At 53.0% G+C, this 19,714-nt stretch overlaps 5 protein-coding genes across 5 annotated transcripts; 4 read left to right on the forward strand and 1 right to left on the reverse strand.

Annotated features, from left to right (window-relative positions):
* Positions 1 to 2,279: 2,279 nt before the first annotated feature.
* ColSpa_12655 (serine/threonine-protein phosphatase 6 regulatory ankyrin repeat subunit B) lies at positions 2,280 to 3,494 on the reverse strand (the record flags this gene model as incomplete). Its single annotated transcript, XM_049278867.1, has 1 exon — positions 2,280 to 3,494. The coding sequence occupies one exon, from the start codon at positions 3,492 to 3,494 to the stop codon at positions 2,280 to 2,282; it is 1,215 nt and encodes a 404-aa protein (XP_049134824.1).
* A 5,049-nt stretch (positions 3,495 to 8,543) lies between these two features.
* Positions 8,544 to 9,826, forward strand: ColSpa_12656 (uncharacterized protein; the record flags this gene model as incomplete). Its single annotated transcript, XM_049278868.1, has 2 exons — positions 8,544 to 9,472; positions 9,505 to 9,826. The coding sequence occupies 2 exons, from the start codon at positions 8,544 to 8,546 to the stop codon at positions 9,824 to 9,826; spliced, it is 1,251 nt and encodes a 416-aa protein (XP_049134825.1).
* Positions 9,827 to 9,907: 81 nt separating this feature from the next.
* Positions 9,908 to 10,555, forward strand: ColSpa_12657 (uncharacterized protein; the record flags this gene model as incomplete). The annotated part of the gene is made up of 1 exon (XM_049278869.1): positions 9,908 to 10,555. The coding sequence occupies one exon, from the start codon at positions 9,908 to 9,910 to the stop codon at positions 10,553 to 10,555; it is 648 nt and encodes a 215-aa protein (XP_049134826.1).
* A 4,153-nt stretch (positions 10,556 to 14,708) lies between these two features.
* On the forward strand, positions 14,709 to 15,166 carry ColSpa_12658 (uncharacterized protein; the record flags this gene model as incomplete). Its single annotated transcript, XM_049278870.1, has 2 exons — positions 14,709 to 14,991; positions 15,072 to 15,166. 2 exons carry the CDS (start codon positions 14,709 to 14,711, stop codon positions 15,164 to 15,166), a joined length of 378 nt encoding a protein of 125 aa, XP_049134827.1.
* Positions 15,167 to 17,933: 2,767 nt separating this feature from the next.
* Positions 17,934 to 18,758, forward strand: ColSpa_12659 (uncharacterized protein; the record flags this gene model as incomplete). The annotated part of the gene is made up of 1 exon (XM_049278871.1): positions 17,934 to 18,758. The coding sequence occupies one exon, from the start codon at positions 17,934 to 17,936 to the stop codon at positions 18,756 to 18,758; it is 825 nt and encodes a 274-aa protein (XP_049134828.1).
* Between the last annotated feature and the right edge of the window lie 956 nt (positions 18,759 to 19,714).

Below are 19,714 nucleotides of genomic sequence, written 5' to 3' on the forward strand. Positions count from 1 at the left end.
TACATTATATACAATTAGTGCGCAGGCTGTGACATAGTTCTCCGAATACTATGTTCATCATCCCAATGTCCTCGGAGTATGCCTTGCTGACTGGACCTCGATCGCTTGATTTCTGTGCCGACTTGCTGGAGTCTTTCGCCTCTGGCTTCCATCTTCGCTTGTTCGGCACCAGCTGAGCCAACGGACCTCGGGGTGGCTCCAGCAGCAGCGCTCTTTCAAAGTCGATCATCATAACCCCGTTGATCTCCGCATTGAACAGCATGTTTGCCGTCCGTACATCCTTGTGGACTACGCCCTGTTGATGTATTGCGCGCAACGACCACATCGCCTTCCCTTCGAGCTGTTTACCCCCGCCACCCACAATCCCTGTTGATTCAAGATCATATCCTCCCCACGACAGAAATTTCATGTGAACCACATACACTCGGTGGTCATAGTAATAAATCCTGTCCATCAATCGGAGGTCGATGGCCCCGAGGAACACGGGCACATGAGTACCTTGGACCGCCTGCAGACGTTTGTAAACCGCCGCCTCGTGCTCAAGGTCTTTGGCAAATACCACACCGCCTTTGCTTCGCCTCAGTCCTCGTTGTACGATCAGCCTGTGATCTCCTCAAACCTCTGGAAGACAAAATGGCCATGAATTAAAGCATGCCATTACTGAAGGGCCTCTTTCCAAGGAGGGAGAAGCTGGTCCCGGATTGGCTTTCGAAGTCAGTCAGCGGCCAGGGGTCCTGCTCAGCACAGGTCCTACGGCAGAATATCGCAAGGGTACCTGACTTGCCCTTGCCGCAAAGACATTGATGTAGTCCTGGGTGGTTCAAGTGGTCGTGGTAGGCTAAGAAGCTTCCACGCCCTGGGCGAGTAGGAAGAAGCCAGTTTACAAGGAACGAGCTTTTTGTGGCTTTAGTTTCACTATAACTGCCGGCAAGCATTGTCATCCGCATTACCTGATGCTGCTGGGTGGTCTGTGGTAGGGTATATGCATTTACTACGACTAAAATACAATGAGCATCTAATAAAGCAAGCATCCGGCACAGGCCGATATGAGTCATAATTTACTAAAGGGCAAGAAGATGGCGAAACAGGCTCTATATTGGACAGTTTGACAAACATCAAAACATATCGTAGGAAAGAGGAATTCTATGAGTCGGCATTATGTTGAGCGTGAATACCGTAAATTGCCAGAGTCTCGTTAACATTATTTTCTCGCAGGCGATTTGCATAGTAACGTATATCTTAAACATTATCATCGCACGAAGAATTTTTTCTCGCAACTCTTGACGAGCTCTTGTCGGATACTGGTGTTGGCAATCGACGCCGAAGCACGTAGATGGAATTCTACATAATGACGTTCCGCTTACAGTGTACTCTGGTAACTCAGGCCGCGATTTGCACGAGTCAAAGGAAGATGTGAAGACCACAAAGCTCAATATGGAAGCCTTGCGGGGAGCATACCCAGTGTGTCCAACAACCAAGTAAAGCAAAAATTGGGCCCTTTACTTGACTTGGTCGACCGAACCCTTTGCTTGACTTGGTTTACTCGGTAGCAGCGGCTTGCTTTGCTTGCTTGGTTGACGTTACTCGGCTATTTTCCATTCCCTGCCCGGCTCTGGTCGTAGGTCTATGCTACCATTCCGCTTCGAAGCAGGTGCTTCTGGCATTCAATCGCTGCTACAGTGTCCGAACTGAGCCGATTCCGTTCATCTGTAATGACCTTCTTGGTCTGTGAAAAGACACTCTCATACTCAGCGCTCATTGCTGGGCAACTGAACAAGTCAAACGCCATCTTCGACAGCACAGGGTAGTCAGGTGCATGGTGAACCCACCACTCCAGAGGGTCCTCAACATCCGGGTCTGCCTTATTGGTCCTAGCCATAAATTCATCCAGCTCAGACGTCAGTCTTGCCCGCTTCTTTCCTTGTGCAGCCGATCCCATAGTGACAGAAAGTCTTTGACGTCGCTTGCGAGCTTGCTGGAGTAAATCAAGTATCGCATTGTCATGAGCAATGGCCTTCTCCTTTAGCTCCTCCAGGTCCAGTTCTTGCCGTGCTCCGTCCACATGTCACGAAACAGTTCCTTTAGCCCAAAGAAATCATTTAGCATACTGTATGATGGCTAATTCTAGCTTAAATCAGTCTAACTCTCCTCGTAACAGACACCATGCCCCTAGCCGTGAAAGTGGCCTCTAGTTCGCAAAGAATATTCCTAAGCTCCTTGTCAGACCTCTACGCAGCCCATTTGAGGTGGGTACTTTGGTCATTCACTGGCAGGCAACATCATTGCGTTACATTTCCTGCCATTGCGGCCCAAAACAAGGGCGTTCGGCCGGAATCATCGCGTAAGTAGATGTCAGCGCAACCTGTACTAAGAAGCAGCTTGACAACTGTTTCGTTTCCATGCTCAATGCCCCATGATAGTGGCGTTCTACCGTCATTATCCTTCGAGTCGATTTCAACCTTGCCAGTGTCGAGGAGCATCTTGGCGACTGCTTCGCTTCCATGCTCAGCGGCCCATGATAGCGGCGTTCGGCCATCATTATCCTTCGAGTCGATGTCAACTTTGCCTGTCTTGAGGAGCATATTGATGACAGGTTCGTTTCCGTACCAAGCTGCATGCGATAGTGGCGTTCGGCCTTGATTATCTTTTGAATTGACATCCACATTTTCGGTGTCGAGGAGCATCTTGATGAGTGTTTTGTTTCTACTCATGGCGGCCCATGATAGCGGCGTTCGGCCGCAATTGTCTTTGGCGTTGATTTGAACCTTGCCAGTGTCGAGGAGCATCTTGACGACTGCTTCTTTTTCCTGCTCAGCGCCCCATAACAGTGGTGTTCGACCATAATCATCCTTTGAGTCGATCTCAACCTTGCCGGTGTCGAGCAGCATCTTGACGAATGCTTCGTTCCCATTCTCGGCGCCCCATGATAACGGCGTTCGGCCGTCATTATCCTTCGAGTCGATGTCAACCTTGCCAGTGTCGAGGAGCATCTTGATGACTGCCTCTTTTCCATTCTTGGCGGCCCATGATAGCGGCGTTCGGCCATCATTATCCTTCGAGTCGATGTCAACTTTGCCTGTCTTGAGGAGCATATTGATGACGGATTTTTTTCCGTACCAAGCTGCATGCGATAGTGGCGTTCGGCCTTGATTATCTTTTGAGTCGACATCCACATTTTCGGTGTCGAGGAGCATCTTGATGAGTGTCTCGTTTTCACTCATGGCGGCCCATGATAGCGGCGTCTGGCCTTCATCATCCTTCGAGTTAACGTCGACTTTGCCGGTGTCGAGGAGCATCTTGACGACTACCTCCCTATTAAATGAGGCTGCCCAGAGAAGCGGGGTTCGGCCGTCATTATCCTTCGAGTCGGTTTCAACCTTGCCGGTCTCAAGGAGTACCTTGACTATCGTGTCGTACCCATTCATGGCGGCCCATGATAGTGATGTCTGGCCGTCCTTTGAGTTCATCTGAAACTTTTCTGTGCCAACGAGCATCTTATCTTTTGAGTTGACATTAACCAACTTGTGTTGAGGGTTATCTTGATAGGTTTGCAGATGTAGCTTATGTTGCTCTTATATACAGCAACCAGCTGGGTTGCGACGCACCTGATCAGCGTCAAATCTAGATGAGCTGTGCCTAGAGATGATTTCGGACTTGCAACAGCAGACGTCAGATTCTGGTGTACATACAGCATGTACTGTACATACATTTTGCGTCAACACTCTGATGTCTTTCCGCACGAGCGTTTGGCATCTTGGCATTGGCACAGTCTGATCTGGCTCTGCGGTAACGGCCTACTTGAGCATTCACTGACTGTCACGGGATCGCGTGCCAGGGTGGTGTCAGGGGTATCCCTTTTCCAGCGGCGACGCGCCGCTCGCATAGCGCGACTTCTCTTTCTTCTTCGCGCTGCGTCTTGTATCTAGATCTGACCTTACGGGTCATCACAGTCTAATTGTTGCTTCTAAGCCTGCTCCGTGAAGCTGCGACCTTGACACTGACAAGGGTGACCCACACATAGGTTAGAGCAATCAATGGCTTTTGTTTCATCAAGGCCAGGGGTCTGAAGCAGGTTGAAGGGCCAGTTTTAATTACCCAACATCTATTATTGGAGATAGAGATGTGTAGATCCACTCTAAGCTGACCTCCATCACGTCTACGATGTAGATACGTAAATCAAACAAAATAGCTGCACTGTGTAAGAGACATCAGAGAGTTGTGACTACATACATGGCTGACCCGGGAGAGTGGCACCGCCAGAGAAGAGTCGTAGATTGGGCCGGAACTGGATCCCGCGGACAGGTAGACGGAGGAGTAGAACCTCATTATGTGGCTGGGAATATTCACCATCTAGTCAGAATCGGCTCTTTGGAGTATTAACTAGCCCCAATGGTATGAAGACAATCGGAATTGGATGCCGACCTCGCGGACAGTGGACACAGCCAAGCAAGGGCCTTATTGCTTGGCTGGAAAGGCTCCCCCAAAAGCCGAAACTGGCTCCTAGAAAGAGCTAGTTGTGAGTCCGACGGCCAGGCGATGTGCTGGTGCGGGCAAATTTGTTGTTGCTTGCTGGGATGCCCACTTCCAAAAGCCATAAAAGGCTTTCAGCAGCGCGTAGTTGCACCAGTGCCAAAGGTCGAATTCCGGTCCGCTGTGGAAGTCGCAGGATGGGCAGGCATTGGATCTTGCAGCCAGGGTACAGTATGTGGCAGAACAACCAGAATCCTTGTTGTAATGAAGGGAAGTCGAGGTCTAGAAATTGGCATTCATCGCCGTTGGGACTACTTGCTTCCAGCCGCTTTTGGCTGTTGGGGTAAGGGCTTCCCAGCCACACACCAAGGACCTTACCGACCACACCATTTCCAATGTCGAAAAAGTTGGATCTGGCTCTTGTTAGGCGCTATTTAGGATGTCCGCAAAATCCATTTCCAGCTCCCTTCAACCGGCTGAGCCTGGATCGAGATTGTCCCCAGCCACACAACGAAGATCGTGCTTGCTGAGTCTGTCTCCTGTTCGCAAGATCCAAATCTAGCTCTTCTGGAAAGCCATTTCTTACTTTTGGATTCCGGCTTTGGGAACTTTGGAAGATGATCTCCCCAGCACGCGACTAGGGTCTTGCCCTGTTGTGTAGAAATTGATGCCGAGGCCTAGAGATCCAGTTCCAACGTCGCCGCAACGATGAGGCAGGTGCCGGTTCTGGCATTTGATGGAGGATGTCCCCAGCCACGTCCCCAGCCACACAACAAGGGTCCTCCTTGTCCCACTACCTACACGCTCCATATCTGACTCTTGCAAGGAACTGATTCCGGCTGGTCTTCCCAGCCACGCAACAAGGAGCTTTCTTCCTCTACTACTTACGGTGACTGCAAAATCCATATCTGGCTCCCCATTGCTATGTTGAAACGTCCGGAACATGCTAAGAGCCTGTTGGGCTCCCAAGATCCCAAGATGGGCCATCCAAGCTACAGTACACAGCGAGCACCTTGCTGTGCCGTGCATGGTCCCCGAAAAGACCCATTTCCCGCTCCTATTAACATAGTGGAAAGTCATAACCTGGAAAACCGGTTTTAGCGCACCTGCGACAATGACGCGGAAATCATTTCTGGCTTTTGGTCGAGAATCTTCCCAGCCATGTAACAAGGAGCTTTCTTGCTCTACCACGTGTTCTATCTGCACAATTTATAACGAGCTCCTGAAGGAGCAGGTTCTGACCTTTCATGGAAGGCGTTCTCCACCGTCCGGCAACGACTCTAATTGCTCTGCTATATTTCCGTATGCAGAATCCATTTACAAATCCCAGTCGTTACATTGGAAATCCGTGACCCAGAAATCGGCTTTTGACGCCGCTACACTTCCATCTTGAGATCCTGTTTTCGTAGGAGTCACTATCCCCAGCCATACAGCGAGCACCTTACTTCACCGTGTACCCTGTCCGCAGGATCCTGTTCCGGCTCCTAGCCTACGTCACTCTAGATTGAGCTCCGAAATCCACTTTGACAGCGATTGTGCACATGGCGAGCAGCAATGAAGCGAGAGAGTCGCCTTTCTTGCTCCCCATTCCTTCAGTTGTGGCGGTGTCCGCCCGCTTCCGCTATGGGCCGAGCCACAGCGCTTGACAACAGTACTAGCGACCCATCAGCCTGGAAGAGACGATTGACTGACGGTAGCCGTGAGAAACGCAAGCGAATCAAACGGCAATCCTGTTAAACCACCGAGGCTGCAATCGTGTGTCGGTCCGTGCTCATATTTGCAAAACTGAAACTACTAACGAAATACTGCCACCCGCAGAGACGAGGCATTACCCACTCGAGTTCCTGGATCCGAGGTCGCTGAACAGCCGACTTCGTACGAAACTGAACCTCCCTGCGGTCGACCAGTGACTCACATTCTCCCTCCATCTCAGAATCCGTACTTAAGGCCATCCTCCCAAGCACTGCGAGCATCTGGGGTCCATATGGTCGCGTTGCCGCGGGAAAGGGCGCGTCGATCCTCGTCCTCTTGGATGAGCAAGTCCTCGGCCCGACGGCTGAGTAGAGGGTACAGCGAGTCGCATTCCTACATGGCGCGGGGAGGAGCGAGATACAGAGTGTTGGCGGTCTACAAGAGAGAATGATCTTAGTGACTGGGTGAAAAGGCGCGGCGAAGGGATACCACCCACCTCAGTGTCATTGGGGTCGAGATTTCGACAGTGGTCCCCAAGAGTGTAGCCGGCCGACGTTCGCATGATGGCATCAAGGTCGGTCTTGCCATTGCGGAACTGGCAAAGAAGATGGGCCCTGAGGATTATATCGCCATCTTCCGCGGGCCACCAGAGGCGAACCTTGACTTGACGTTGGCTGGCAACTGGAAATCCTTGAAATAGTTCGACACCCCGTCGTTCCCGGGAACATCGCGGAGAGAGCGGAGGTGTGCGGCGCAGCCATCGACGAGCGTGTCGATGACCAGAGAGGGGGTTGTAGGCTTTGTCGGGAGTGGTCCCGGCGCAGTCGACCTCGGCGAAGATAACGCGACAGGCGACTGCGTCGAACGAGCCGCCGGAGAAGTCGTCCTACGCGGGGCTGGCAGCGTCGTCCACGTCGGATTCCGCCATGCTAGGCTAGCGGAGAGAAAAGTCAGCGTGGAAACGAGGCAGGCGATAGACGTCGCAGATGTGTTACTTATTGAGCCGCCGGGGAAGAAGTGCGGTCTCGTCCGTTGCGTTGATCTTCTGCGGTGGGAAAAGCTGCTGCGATGGCGGGCGTTTGGCGGAGATGATCGCCAGGGACGAAGGAAGAAGGACCCGCTGCGAAGGGGCATTGATTAAAATCCCTGCCTGTGCTTATCTAATAACGAACCAAGTGCCTCTTCACGTTGTGTCGCACCTTCTTCATCCCACCTGCTGCCTGCCTGCCCGATTTTCCACTCCTATTTCACCTCACTCACACTTTCCAGCTATCCTGCCTAGGCCTAAACACCTTTTTCGTCTCACTCTTTGGCCTCATTTCCAACAACAACAACAACAACAACAACAACAACACTTCGGCGTTGGTCGCCCTTGATCAACCACGGATGCCTCCGACTCTCCATCTAGCCCTCCAGGCTCACCAGCATCAGCGGGTTAGTCGGCATCATTTGCGCTGTTCCGTTCGTTTCGATTTATGTCAATTGCAGACTGTCGAGATCCTCTTGAGTGCTCTGCGGATTAGAAGCCTGCGAAGCCGAGTAAGAGAGCGCGGCGGTTATCCTCAACAACCGCCCCCCCCCCCGGAAGGAAGCTCCGAGGCTAACAATGCCACCGCGTGCTCGTCCCCGAATGCCGCCTCTAGCGAACTGGCCCTCCGAACCGATCCTCGACTGCCGCGAACCGCCGTCAACCTTGACCCGTCCCCCGCCGTAGTTTCGGCCTCCGCATTCAACCACACCCTCTCGGCGCGATGCAAAATCCAACGAGGCGGGTAGGTCGTCGACGAGGACCTGATGCAAGGATTATTTGTGACCGGCGCCCGCCGCGCTCCATGTCCGAGCTGGGACAGACGGCATGCGTGCGACTACAGCTGGGATTGTCTTCGGGCAAAACTGGCATCCAGCCGAGTACACTTCGACAACGAGAACGAGGCTGTGTACCTACGTCTCGAGTTCGATGGCCAGCCTCCCTACCGACCGTCCACGCCGATCAAGCACGACGGGCAGTTCAGAATCGTTCTAGACCAGGTGCTGTTTTTCTGCCACGACTGGATCGCCAACGCGGCCGACGCTCGCGAGGTTACTCTTTACTGGGACATTCGCTCGCGCTATGATAATCCGTCCGAGACCGCCTCCTCGGAGCAGCAAGACGTAGACGACGCTCTCCCGGACGCGGGCCACGACTCGAAAGCTCCTGGCGGCGACAAGGACGATATCGACGACAAAGACGATTCCAACGACAACGATAACGATGTTATCTTTGTCAGCGCCGGTCCCGTGGAACACGCTGCGGATGTTGACCTACTCATAAACTCACGGATGACGCCGCCGGCTGGCGCAGGACGTGCCACTTCTTCGATCATGACGAACGCCACATGACTATGGATCCGGAGCACCGCCGCCAGCTTCCCGGCACGAAGTGGAAACTGCGACCGCATCAGCTCGACGACATCCGGCGTGTGATCGAGCAGGTCGCCACGGACAGACACCTCGGCGCCCTGCTTGCGCATCCCATGGGCGTTGGGAAAACCATCACCTACCAGGCCGTGATCGCGGAACGTCGACTGGCGTACATCAGCCGACTGCACGCCGCAGCCCACCCGAGCTCCACCGCAACCGGGATGGACCTCACCGCTGTGCCTGCGTGGCCGACCCTTCGGTATCCAATGCGCTTGCGAGACAGACGGCTTGACGGCCGGTTTCTTCGAGAGGTTCCCGAAGGCGCGACTCTTGTCGTGGCCTCAAGCTCTGTCGTACCTCAGGCGGTCAAGAATGCTAAGGCATACTTCCGTCGTACCGTCACCATCCACTTGCCGTTGGGTGAGCCGAACAAGCCCGACTCCACCGAGACATTCGATTTCATCAAAATCGTCGACTGGCGAATCGTGGCAAGTGCCAAACACGCAGAGGTCGCAGCAGCGCGGGCTGTGTGCGAATACACTGCGGCGGCGGACTTGCCCACCAAGACGCGGATCTCCCAGACGTACGTGGAGTGGGAGGAAGACGGCTCGAAGCTTCTCCGGAACGCCAAAGTCCACTCGACGATGACACCTCCGGCCGTGGACGCCACCCAGCTTGTTTTGGTCGTCGGCCAACAGCGAGTGAGCGTTGACAAGAGCTGGCGCAGGCTTTGGACCGAAGTGATTGAGCTGCCGATACGCAACGGCCGACAGGCGAGGGTTTTGGTCGGCGGCGCATACTTCTTCGGCCTCATCGTGTGGGACGAAGCCCACCAGAGTTCGCGGCCTGAACACGACCACCGCAAAGGTCCTATGGGAGATGGTGTCGCGGCAGACGCGCCCGACCGATGGTGGTGTTGGCCACTGGGAGCCCAATCACTAGTGGTTTCAAGGACCTGGCGCTGATGCTTTCCATGATCCGCGACCAGCCGGGGCAGCGGCAGGCCCTTGCTATCCGGGCCGATCTGGCCAACCTCGACACCAAAACGGCCAGTCTCCAGAAGGGATCCGGTGAGCTTGTCGAGGGCAGCGAGAGTAGGTCCCTCGGCAAAGACGTCATCGCGGAGTGTGCTAGGTTTCTAGGGGGCGACATCATCAAGCGGGACCCTACCAGCTTGTTTTTTGGTCATCCGATCATGGAAAAGAAGGAGGTTGTTACGGAGCGGGTCGAATGCCCCATCGACCTCGAGTTACGGACGCCATAATGAGCCTCGTCGTCAAGGTGGGCAGCGCGGTTGTGCAGAAGCTACAGGCCACCCGGGCAGCAGACGGTGACGGCGGCGGCGATGACGCAGCGCCGCGTCGATCGAAGCGTCGCCACTCACCTGCCAGGCCTTCTGCGGGCGCGGGAGACGACGCAGGTCGAGGCTCGCTGGACGGACATCGTCGATGTGATCGGATACGGCAAGGGCCTGCCTATCCCGCCGACGTACGTCGACGAGGCGCGCGTGCCTCCTGGCATCTGGCACAGCCTGAGCGACATCCTTGCCGACTGCAGCCGGACGGCGAACCTGCTCAACATCTGCACGAAGGTTTTTAACGATCGCCAGGTCTATCCCGATGATGCCGAGTGCGGGCCCGGATTCGGCGGTCCCAAGAACGTCGTCATCTTCACCAAGTGGCCTGTTCTGGCCTATCTGGTCCAGCTGTGGTTCGAGAGGAGGGGATACGACAGATTCCACGCAGCGCTCGTCCACAGCGGCGTGCCGGGGGAACAACGCCAGAAGATCACCGACTGTTTCTGGGAGTTCAACGAGCCACGCGCCGGGGCCAGCGGCGAGTACGAGCCCAAGCGACGCACCAAGGTGTTCATCACCACATACGCAGTCAGCGACACCAGCCTCGACGCGCTCAAGGTGGCCAACTACTGTGTCCACTTTGGCGTGATGAAGAACGTCAACGAGGAGAGGCAGGCGACCAGCCGGATCGATTGACAGGGCCAACTCCTCACGAGCTTCGTATACTATTTACAGTCGGTGGTCGAACCCTCGATCAGCTGACGGCGTGGATGAGGGATATTAGGAGCACGCTTTTTAGGGAGGGGGGACTTCTGGAGGAGGTCGTCAGGCTGTTTCAGCCGCAGTGCCAGGCGGTCCAGACAGGATCGCAGTAAGAAGGATGGTGCGGCCATGCTTGTGAGAAGGTCTGGTAGACCCTTGCTTGAGATGATGAGCTGAATTGATGAATACGGATTGTTGCCACGTCCTGTCCCCTGTCTAACATGCTGGTCTTCTTACCTCTCCTTGTCCAAATGCCTTTCGATCTTCCACGCGTTGCCACTGAATACAAAGGAGACCCTGTATGTCACGTTACGTTAGAGCCTGGGTCCTCATATTGCAAGGGATCTATTGGAAATCTCGTATTGGATTGCCTTCGTCGCCTCGTTGCGAGTTTCCGTGGTATGTGATTTCAAGCTGCTTAGATGCAATCCCTAACTAAGCTCAGCTCGACAATCTTGACTGCCCCTTGCACGCTGAGTCTGGCAAGCGGATCACGTCCAAAGCTGCTTCGCGCAGATGCTGGTGCATCTCCAACACAGCCTTTTGTGGCGCGCACGTCTCCAAAAACTCCCCTCCTCGCAAAGTCGGTATCCACAAACCGACACCAGAACAGTGCATGCTAACATTCCCTGGCGAGTGGCTCCTTGATAAGGAAGCCCATGCCTACTCGAACAAGAGCCTATCCATATTCATCCTCAAGCATAGGCTAACGTTAATCACGAGCAGCGTTCTTAGCAACGACCACAGGGACATTTCTAACGAGGGTATCATTCAATTACTACAGCTCTTGGACATACTCTGGCTCTCGGCTATTCGATTTACGTATGGCTCTTCAGCCTCTCTCAGACTTTCAATCACAATAAGACCCTGCATCTCCGTTTCGCCCACGACTACCTCAGAAGTAGCTCCGACAATTGCTGGAGCATTTCTCATCCTTGACGGTGCTGTTAATCTGTACGGGTATTTGGCCTAAACCCAACGACATGGTCGACCTCAGAAACTTTTCCGTGCCCTTCTCAGCAGGAATGGAGACGGGTGCCTCACCAAAGTTGTACATCGAATCTGCCTTTCTTGGCCTTTTGAGCGGTTCATTCGTGAATGGAAGAGAGCTGGCTCTCCGGGCCGAAGCATTGAGTTTGTGGTGTCCTATCATTGACAAGGAAAAGATACAGACGAAACTGATCGGGATGACGAGGAGTTGATAGTCGTCTTATTCCCGGACGAGGTATTGCTCGATGAACACCCTTGCTCCGATGAAACCTCGTCAATAGGCATCAAGTTTTCAAACAATATGAACCGTCCGCGCAGTCCCCCACACCACTGTTATTCTTTGGGGCCGATATATCGACTGCTGGCAGCTAACGAAACCGGCTAGAAGGAGTCTCGCATTCGGAGAAGCACCACCCGTAAATGGGCCATCAACACTGTTTTGATCCTCTTGGTTCGCCAGCGGGCCGGCGTCTCCGCAGGCTTTGACATATGATCTCCCTTCTTTCGTCGCCTTGTAACAATCGCGACATCGCTTGCGATCCTTGCGGGTAGCCAGCCGGGCCCAGGGAGCGTTATGAGGGGAAGGGCATCCTGGGCAATAGAGGGAAATGCTTCGAAACGGCATTGGGCCCCTGTATTAACCACGGAGCGGGTCTGGGCTGAAAGGTGGTGGGTTCTCTCGAGTTCGGATTTGGTTGGGAGACAGATTGCTGGAAGCCTGAGACATTGGCGAGACTGTGCTTCTGTAGCTTGTTTAAAAGTTTCATATCATAGCCACATCGTTCAACAACAGGGAGCCAATTGTCATTGGAAAGGTGGTTTCCGATATTGTTAGCTGGAGTACATTTAACGTACTCGTTGGTATCTTGCCAAATTCTTTTCATCTGTCCCGTGAATTCCAGGAGCCCCAATTCAGGGTTGTCAATATTTGGGAGTGTAACCTGGTGCCTGAATTCCTCGCAAGGCTGTTCCATAGCTATATCGGTCGGGGTCGAGTCGGTGTCATTTGAAGACTCCTGAAGTCAGCACATGCAGACGCTGAGGGAATTTGATGGGTAGTACATCAGAGACACACTGGTAAGCGCACTGAAGGGTGGAATGCTTAGTTCTCATATGGCGAGTGAGACTGACTCTTTGCGTGAAGCGTTCGGTACAGTATTGGCATCCGAAGGGACGCTCCCCAGTGTGCGTGCGGGTATGGAGAGTGAGATGACTTCTCTGCACGAAGCTTTTGGTACAGTATTGGCATCCGAAGGGACGCTCTCCGGTGTGTCTGCGGATATGGATAGTGAGATAATCTCTCCGGGCGAAGCGTTCGGTACAGTATTGGCATCCGAAGGGACGCTCCCCAGTGTGTTTGAGGATATGGCGAGTGAGAACACCTCGTTGCGTGAAGCATTTGTTACAGTATTGGCATCCGAAGAGACGCTGCATTCAGTAGTATCTTCCTATATCTTGCTTTCTCATACAACTCTAAAACACATCGATATTAGATTCCCACTGGTAAGCAGAGAGCATGAGTAGTCCTGGAAATTGACAAGCTCACCTCGTTGTATGACTGCTGTCAAAGATGTGAAAGGGCGAGCGGTGGACTCTTAAAAACACCGAATAAACCGACGAATGCAAACAACCGCTAAAGATGTTGAAGAACAAAGTGGTTTTGTTAAGGACGGGAAACATGAATATGCGGCGGGACAAACGCTAACGCTCCTATTGATGCGTTTTTCCTGGACAAGAGAGGATACGGAAGCTGTTCGAAAGAATGCCAGGACCAGAGCTGTTGCGAGAGTGGGAGTCTGCTAGCTAGAGCAAGTGACTTATGTAGGGAACCTTGACCCTCTGAGTGGAGATGTGCACAGTGTGCCGGAGAGGACATGGGGCTTTATGTCACCTTGTGCTTGGCTTGATCGCAGTTTGATCACTCGCGCCCGTTCGCAAGAAATTGTGCAATGAAAGACTGCTAGGGCTGCAGTACACGGCTGGTTGCCAGAGAGGGCTGAAGATGCAGTGGGTCGCTAGAGCGAAAGCTCCCCGAACCCCATCCGTCGTTGCACGTTCCTGGCCAGTATTGAGATGAACGAAACGTCCCGCAGTCCCCTTGTTCGCGAGAAAAGCAGCGCCACGCCCAGGCTCCACCATGTGTACTTAGTACTCTGTCCCCAGCGCCTTATGTTTCTGGGGTCACTCATCGCAGAAGCCAGGCCAACCGCAGCAACTGGACCCGCCACCCTTCTGCATGCTGGTCCGTGCATCGGCTCGCTCCCCGTCTGCTCTTTCAATTGAAAAGTGGAGCCCGCACACCCTGACTTTGGGTACGACGAGATGTCATTTGGCACAGCTCTATTTGGCTGCGTCTTGCGGACGGGAACCCCAGCACAGCGAAACAGCCCTCACCGATGCCACTAGGCCGACTCCAGGGCGTAGACCTAGCAGCAAATGGCAAAAGACCATGCAAGTTCAGTCTTGATTCGCGAGCTGAGCTTCCAACATGGTGCTCTCCGACATGACCGCAGAGACCACCAATTGACTTTGCGCTCGCACGCCTTCCAAAGCGGATGGACACCACTTGCAGGCAAGCAGCGCCGACTCGTCACTCCCACCTCAGCTGTGATTAGACTCGTCTTGCCCCGCTGTCAAGTCGCGGTCACTCAAGCACTGCTGTAGCATCGACACGTCCTTTCCGTACGTTCAAGCCAATCCACTCCGACCGCCCTCAATGGCAGCCTTGTCAGTATGTCAACCACTCTTCTGCTCTCCACCGTCCGCTGCTGCCTGACATGATCCTAGTGTAGACCCGACAAAGTCCTATCTATTAGCGCTACCTCCCCCAGGTCTTCGTGGCACGCCCGGTGTCAGGCTCTTTCTGCCGTCGCCAAAGGTCATGCGCCTCTTTCTTCCCAAGCATCACAGCCCCTATCCACTTACAAAGGATTCTGGTACACTATATTAGTCGTGTCCCATCATTGCTTACCTTTCCATTCCGCTGTTCGATAACACCCGCCGGCTGCTTCCCCGAACTACGCCTGCCTTGAGACTCACGACAGCAACGGAAGACATCTCTTAATTGGTCAGGGCTCTGGCTAGTTATGACGGTACGATGTCCGACAATTCAGTCAACCAGCATTTTCGTGGACAGGTCCGCTCTTGGGGCACTGCCAACAAGCCCAATGGACGCGATGGCGACGCCAACGAGAGCTCGCCGCTACTTGTAAACGGCAACTCGGCGAACCATGAGAACCAAGTCGCCAATAGCGACAGCGGCAATAAGACGCTCAAGTTCATCTTCAACTCGACACATACCCCGGGCACCGATAGCCCCAACATCGCCGTTAGGTATTCCTCGCGGGCGTGGCACTTCACCAAGGTGTCGCTCTTGAGCAGTAAGTCGTCGCATCCATCCGCGCTTCGGTGAAACAGGCGATCTTGCGCCGCAGTTGCTAACAACCTGCTCTCGTCACAGACTATGTCAACTTTCTTCTTGTTATGGTGCCTCTTGGCATTGTTGCTGGAAAGCTTCACTGGAATCCGACTGCCGTCTTCCAGGGCTCATCATAAAGCAATCAAATCAACTTTGAGGCTGGAATTGATTTGTTTGATGAGCCTCGGACACAAAATTGATTAACTTGGTTTGATTGCTTCCTCTCAATCAACTGTATGGCCAGCGTACATACCTACTATTCGAACCTACTTCGCACACCTCCATCTCTCAATTACTCACCTAACCCCCCAGCTTTACCCCGCCGTGTCGGACCCAGTTCCTCAGGCAATGAACTCGCTCCAGAGTATCTGCGCCCATTGAGAGCCTTTGAGATGTCAGCGTCAGCTTGGCCAGGCTGAACTGTCTCTCGCAGTCAGTTGCCATCGCCGGAATGGCAAACACATCCAACGCAAACCTGCTTAGGACCGGGAATGACGTCTTGTGGTCTCTCCACCATTCGATCGGCTCCTGCGTGTCTTGTGGATCGAGACGGAGGTACTTGTCCAGCTCGCTGACGCTGCCACCTGTTGCAAATCTTCTTTTCGTTCTGCTGTTGATCCATTGAGTGTAATGATCATCTTGCTTGCCTAGCGTTCTTGACAACAGAAGCGACTTCGGCTGCTCCTCGTCCTTCGGCTGCTGCGTGTCATACCACCGTGCGAAGTAGTCCGTTATGCCCATCTTCGCATCGCGGACCCAGGCCACCTGCTCCTCAGTAACCCAAGTAGCCTCCAGCCAACCGATGCCGAATCTCGGATGAAGGATGACTGCTGCCGCGAACAAGGGAGACTCCCCAACCTTGCTGTAGTACTCATCCAGCTTCTTCCAGCCATTGTTGATGGATGCTCGGATATATGCTCGGTGCTCTGCTGGTAATGAGCTCTTCTGGGAGGTCTCATACGCTGCCGGCTTGTCAAGCGCCGTATATTCAGTCTGCGAGTGCTCAGGCAAGGCAGCTACCGTGAATTCGCGTGGCCTGATATCGCCATCGAAACGCCCTCGGTTTTGTTGAGCCCTTTGGCTTCCTCGACCTGGTAAATTGGAGATGTATATGCGGCCTGAAGCAAATCTCGTTCAATGTTGAATAGACCGGTGAGATTTCGCTCACAACCTCGCAGTGTAAGGGATGGGTCAGGTTCTATTTTGCAACCACCTGGGATGCGCACTGATCTGACACCGTCCTTGATTTCCACCTTCACACCAAAGTATACTAAAGCAAGATCTGGTACCTTTTCTGCCGCGATTCCGATTTCCATCTGGCATCCAAAATGCTCTCGAATATTACCTTGTTGAAATATCATCGAGATATCGGCTAACCATGTGCCGGCCTGCTCGTTCTTCGGTATTCTTTGGATCGAGTCCCAGAATTGGTCATGGATCAGTTCTTCGGCTTGCTTGAGTGGAGCTCCAACAAATATGTCCCTTTCAGAGACTGCCGGTATATGGTCAGGGGCTTGTTCTGAAGTACAATACTCGGTGTTGATGGAGTGCGGGATGACATCACTTGGCGTTATGGAAGGGGGCACAGAAGCTGCCGTGTGGTTCGCGACACCTGAAAGAGTTTCAGAAGAGAGACCTGGTTATTTGATGGAGTACCTACGACGACGTTTAACAGCTTGCGTCAAGCCGTTCGTGGTTTCGCTTTCCATTGCCGAGGCAAGCCGAATTGCGAAGGCACGCTTGGACTGGGTAGGCTCACTCTCGAACTTAGCGAGTAAATTTTGCAGTTGGGCCTGACCGGAGAACCCGTGTGATGATTTTGTCGTTTTGTTTGTGGCGTAGTATGCATACCAGGCTGATTCGCTGGTGTCGACAAGGATCCGCTCTGTAGAAGACGTATCGGCCTCTTCGGCGCGCTGTAAAGCCGCTTTCGTCCCGTACGCACCACGCTTCAACGTCCGAATGTGCTGAGTCAACAGTGTGGTGAGCTCAGTCCAATAATCTGGGTCGTTACCCTCCCTCCTTCCCCCAGGGGGTACAGATAAGTGGCACTGTCCATAGACCAGAGCCCAACCGCTAGCCTATAGATTATCAATCCTTCTCTCGTTACCAATCATGCTATCCAATCCCAATTCGCCATATTCTACAGAGAGATGTACCGTCGCCGATCTAACATAGCTTACAACGTGGCAGTTTGACCAACCAGGTCAGCTGAATTCATTATCCTCGACCTTCTTACTCATATCACCACAACCTCTACCACTTGGCTTTGCCTTGCTTTCCGCTTCGGATTCTACACAACAGCATATTCACAGTCCACAGATGCTTCGCAACCCGTGCGGGTATCCTTGTGATAATAACAACTGCTTTACGTTGATTGGCCGATATCTTGGTTTGTCTGTTTTCACCAGAATTGATGCTCCAAATCTGCATGCCTAGCTTCGGGGCCGAGTCTGCGGCCACTGCAACAATCCAATCAGGAAGGACTTGAACCCAAGGTATTCAAGATCCAAGACATTCGTATCAAGCTCACTTTAGGAAACAAATAATCATTTGGATATTGGTGGGAGAGATGCTCACCTCATTGGTGGTCGCCATACACACTCTCACTTCCAAGGGGGCCCTGCTACTGTGCCGCAAATCCAGGCCTGCCCTCGACCGGGCGCCTGAGACCCGCAATGTGACTGATGATATGATTGATAGGTAACAGAAGTCTTTATAGGGTCTGCGGACCAAGCGTCTCATTTCTGGTCGGTACAATATGGTGAGTCTGTGTCTAACTACATAAGGATCAGCATAACCTCTTCCCACCAAGCTCGTTGCGTCTGGAAATCACTCTTCGACTATCAAATCTGTTCACGAATCAATCCTCTTTCTCTCCTGCCTGCCTTGACCTATCTCACCATGAGCTTGATGCAGGACTTCGTCGTCAACAGGCTCAGAGACGACGCGGTGCGCCATGACGAATGGGCTACCAAAAAGTTCTGGCTTCATGTCCTCAACAAATTCGTGTTCACCGAATCACACTACGTTGTGTCCTCCGAGCAGCCTCCTGTGTCCTTGGGAACTCAAAGACGAGTTGACATGGTCGTTGAGGATGGGAGTGGAGGAAAGCTTTTCCTCTTGTTGTTCATCGAAGCAAAGAAGGGTAGAGCCGCTGGTGGAGATATTGCAGAGATGGAATCTCAGGCGTACTCTGCAGGTTACGAATACTACATGGAGAATGAAAGAAGAAATCGCATATGGGCAATGACTTGCTACGGCTCTTGTGCTCGTTTCTGGGCCTTCGACTTCGAAGAGCGATCAGGTTTGCCCACGCCATTCTTCCCACGCGAAGGAAATCACGGAGAGAAATCCGCTTACGCCGACTTCAAGAGCTTTGAGCATGAGATCATGGAGGCGTTTCGTTACATTAAAGAAAACCCATTACCTCCCGACTCGGTTTTTGCCGCATCTCCAGCGGCATCGGTGACTTCAGATCTTGGCCTTGCCGGCCCCAGCTCTGCTACGACGGACATCTTGACACCGGACACCGCAACTCTAGTTCGAGTTGTGAGAATCCGCAGTCAGGGCCCGGAGGTTGAGACTCGCAGAGGAAACAGAACGCAGACTGCGCAAGCCAGGTGGTCGCCGGCGCAGTGCTTGGTGGATGGGGAAGTTATTGATGGCTACAAATACGTGGGTAATTCAGGTACTGTGTACTGGACGATGAATTCCATCTCACCTTGAATTGCTATGGGCAAAAGGACCGTAGAAGAGTGATTGAAATAGCACAAATGGCATCAGATCTGAACAATTCCGGTCAAAGTATTTAAATTACATTCATTGCCATCTCCGTGGCGGTCGCCCAGACTTGCAAGGTATCCTCTTCAGAGCAACGGGTCCAGCCTGCATCGGGGCAGCTGCTGTCAACTGATATTGGGAATAATTTCACCTTCACGGTGCGGCGAGATGATGCATTCCCTCGCAGATATTCACTAGGTGCGAATGCAAAGTGCGCCAAATCTGCACACCTCTCTGCTGGGTCAACCCCTAATCGACAACACCCGAGCGCTTGCTGCGACCCATCAAGATATTCGATGATGAGGCCTCGGCAGAAATCTGCCATGCTGTCACGAAAAACCCAGATGCACGCAACGTTCTTTAGCAGAGCTGATGAATAACAGGCGTCTGATAGAGGGGAAGGGCTCGCAGGAGGTGAAGGAGAAAGCTCAGAGCACCCGAGACCCTTAGGAACTACCCCTAAGATGGACAAAGGTTTGTTTTCTGGAACAGTATATACCAGAGCTGACTGGGTCGAAATATGTGCGGCGTAGTCCTTTACTGTCCCGTCATAATATGTCCCAACAGTGAAGTCTCCCCGACAAGGCGTACGGATCTTGTACTACTTTAGCTGTGCTATTTGAATGGCCGGGCTACAACTCACTAGGTAAGAAAAGTTGTTTGCCAGAAGCCGACTCTCAGAATTGACTTTGAGCCGAACTCCGAATACAGATATCTTGTCTGCTGGTGGGTTTGGCACATATACCCATCTGATATGAGGATGGATTGAAAGTGGGAGCCGCGCAAAAGTTGCTTCTGCGAAAGGCATAGTTCGAGTATGAGCGTGTATCGCATGGGTATCGCTTTTGGTCATGAAAAAGGTGATTCCTGAACAAGAGGCCAGGTCGATAGTCGCAAGACGT

The sequence above is a fragment of the Colletotrichum spaethianum genome, assembly GCF_022836535.1.
Source record: "Colletotrichum spaethianum MAFF 239500 DNA, contig69, whole genome shotgun sequence".
In the NCBI taxonomy this organism is placed as follows: domain Eukaryota; kingdom Fungi; phylum Ascomycota; class Sordariomycetes; order Glomerellales; family Glomerellaceae; genus Colletotrichum; species Colletotrichum spaethianum.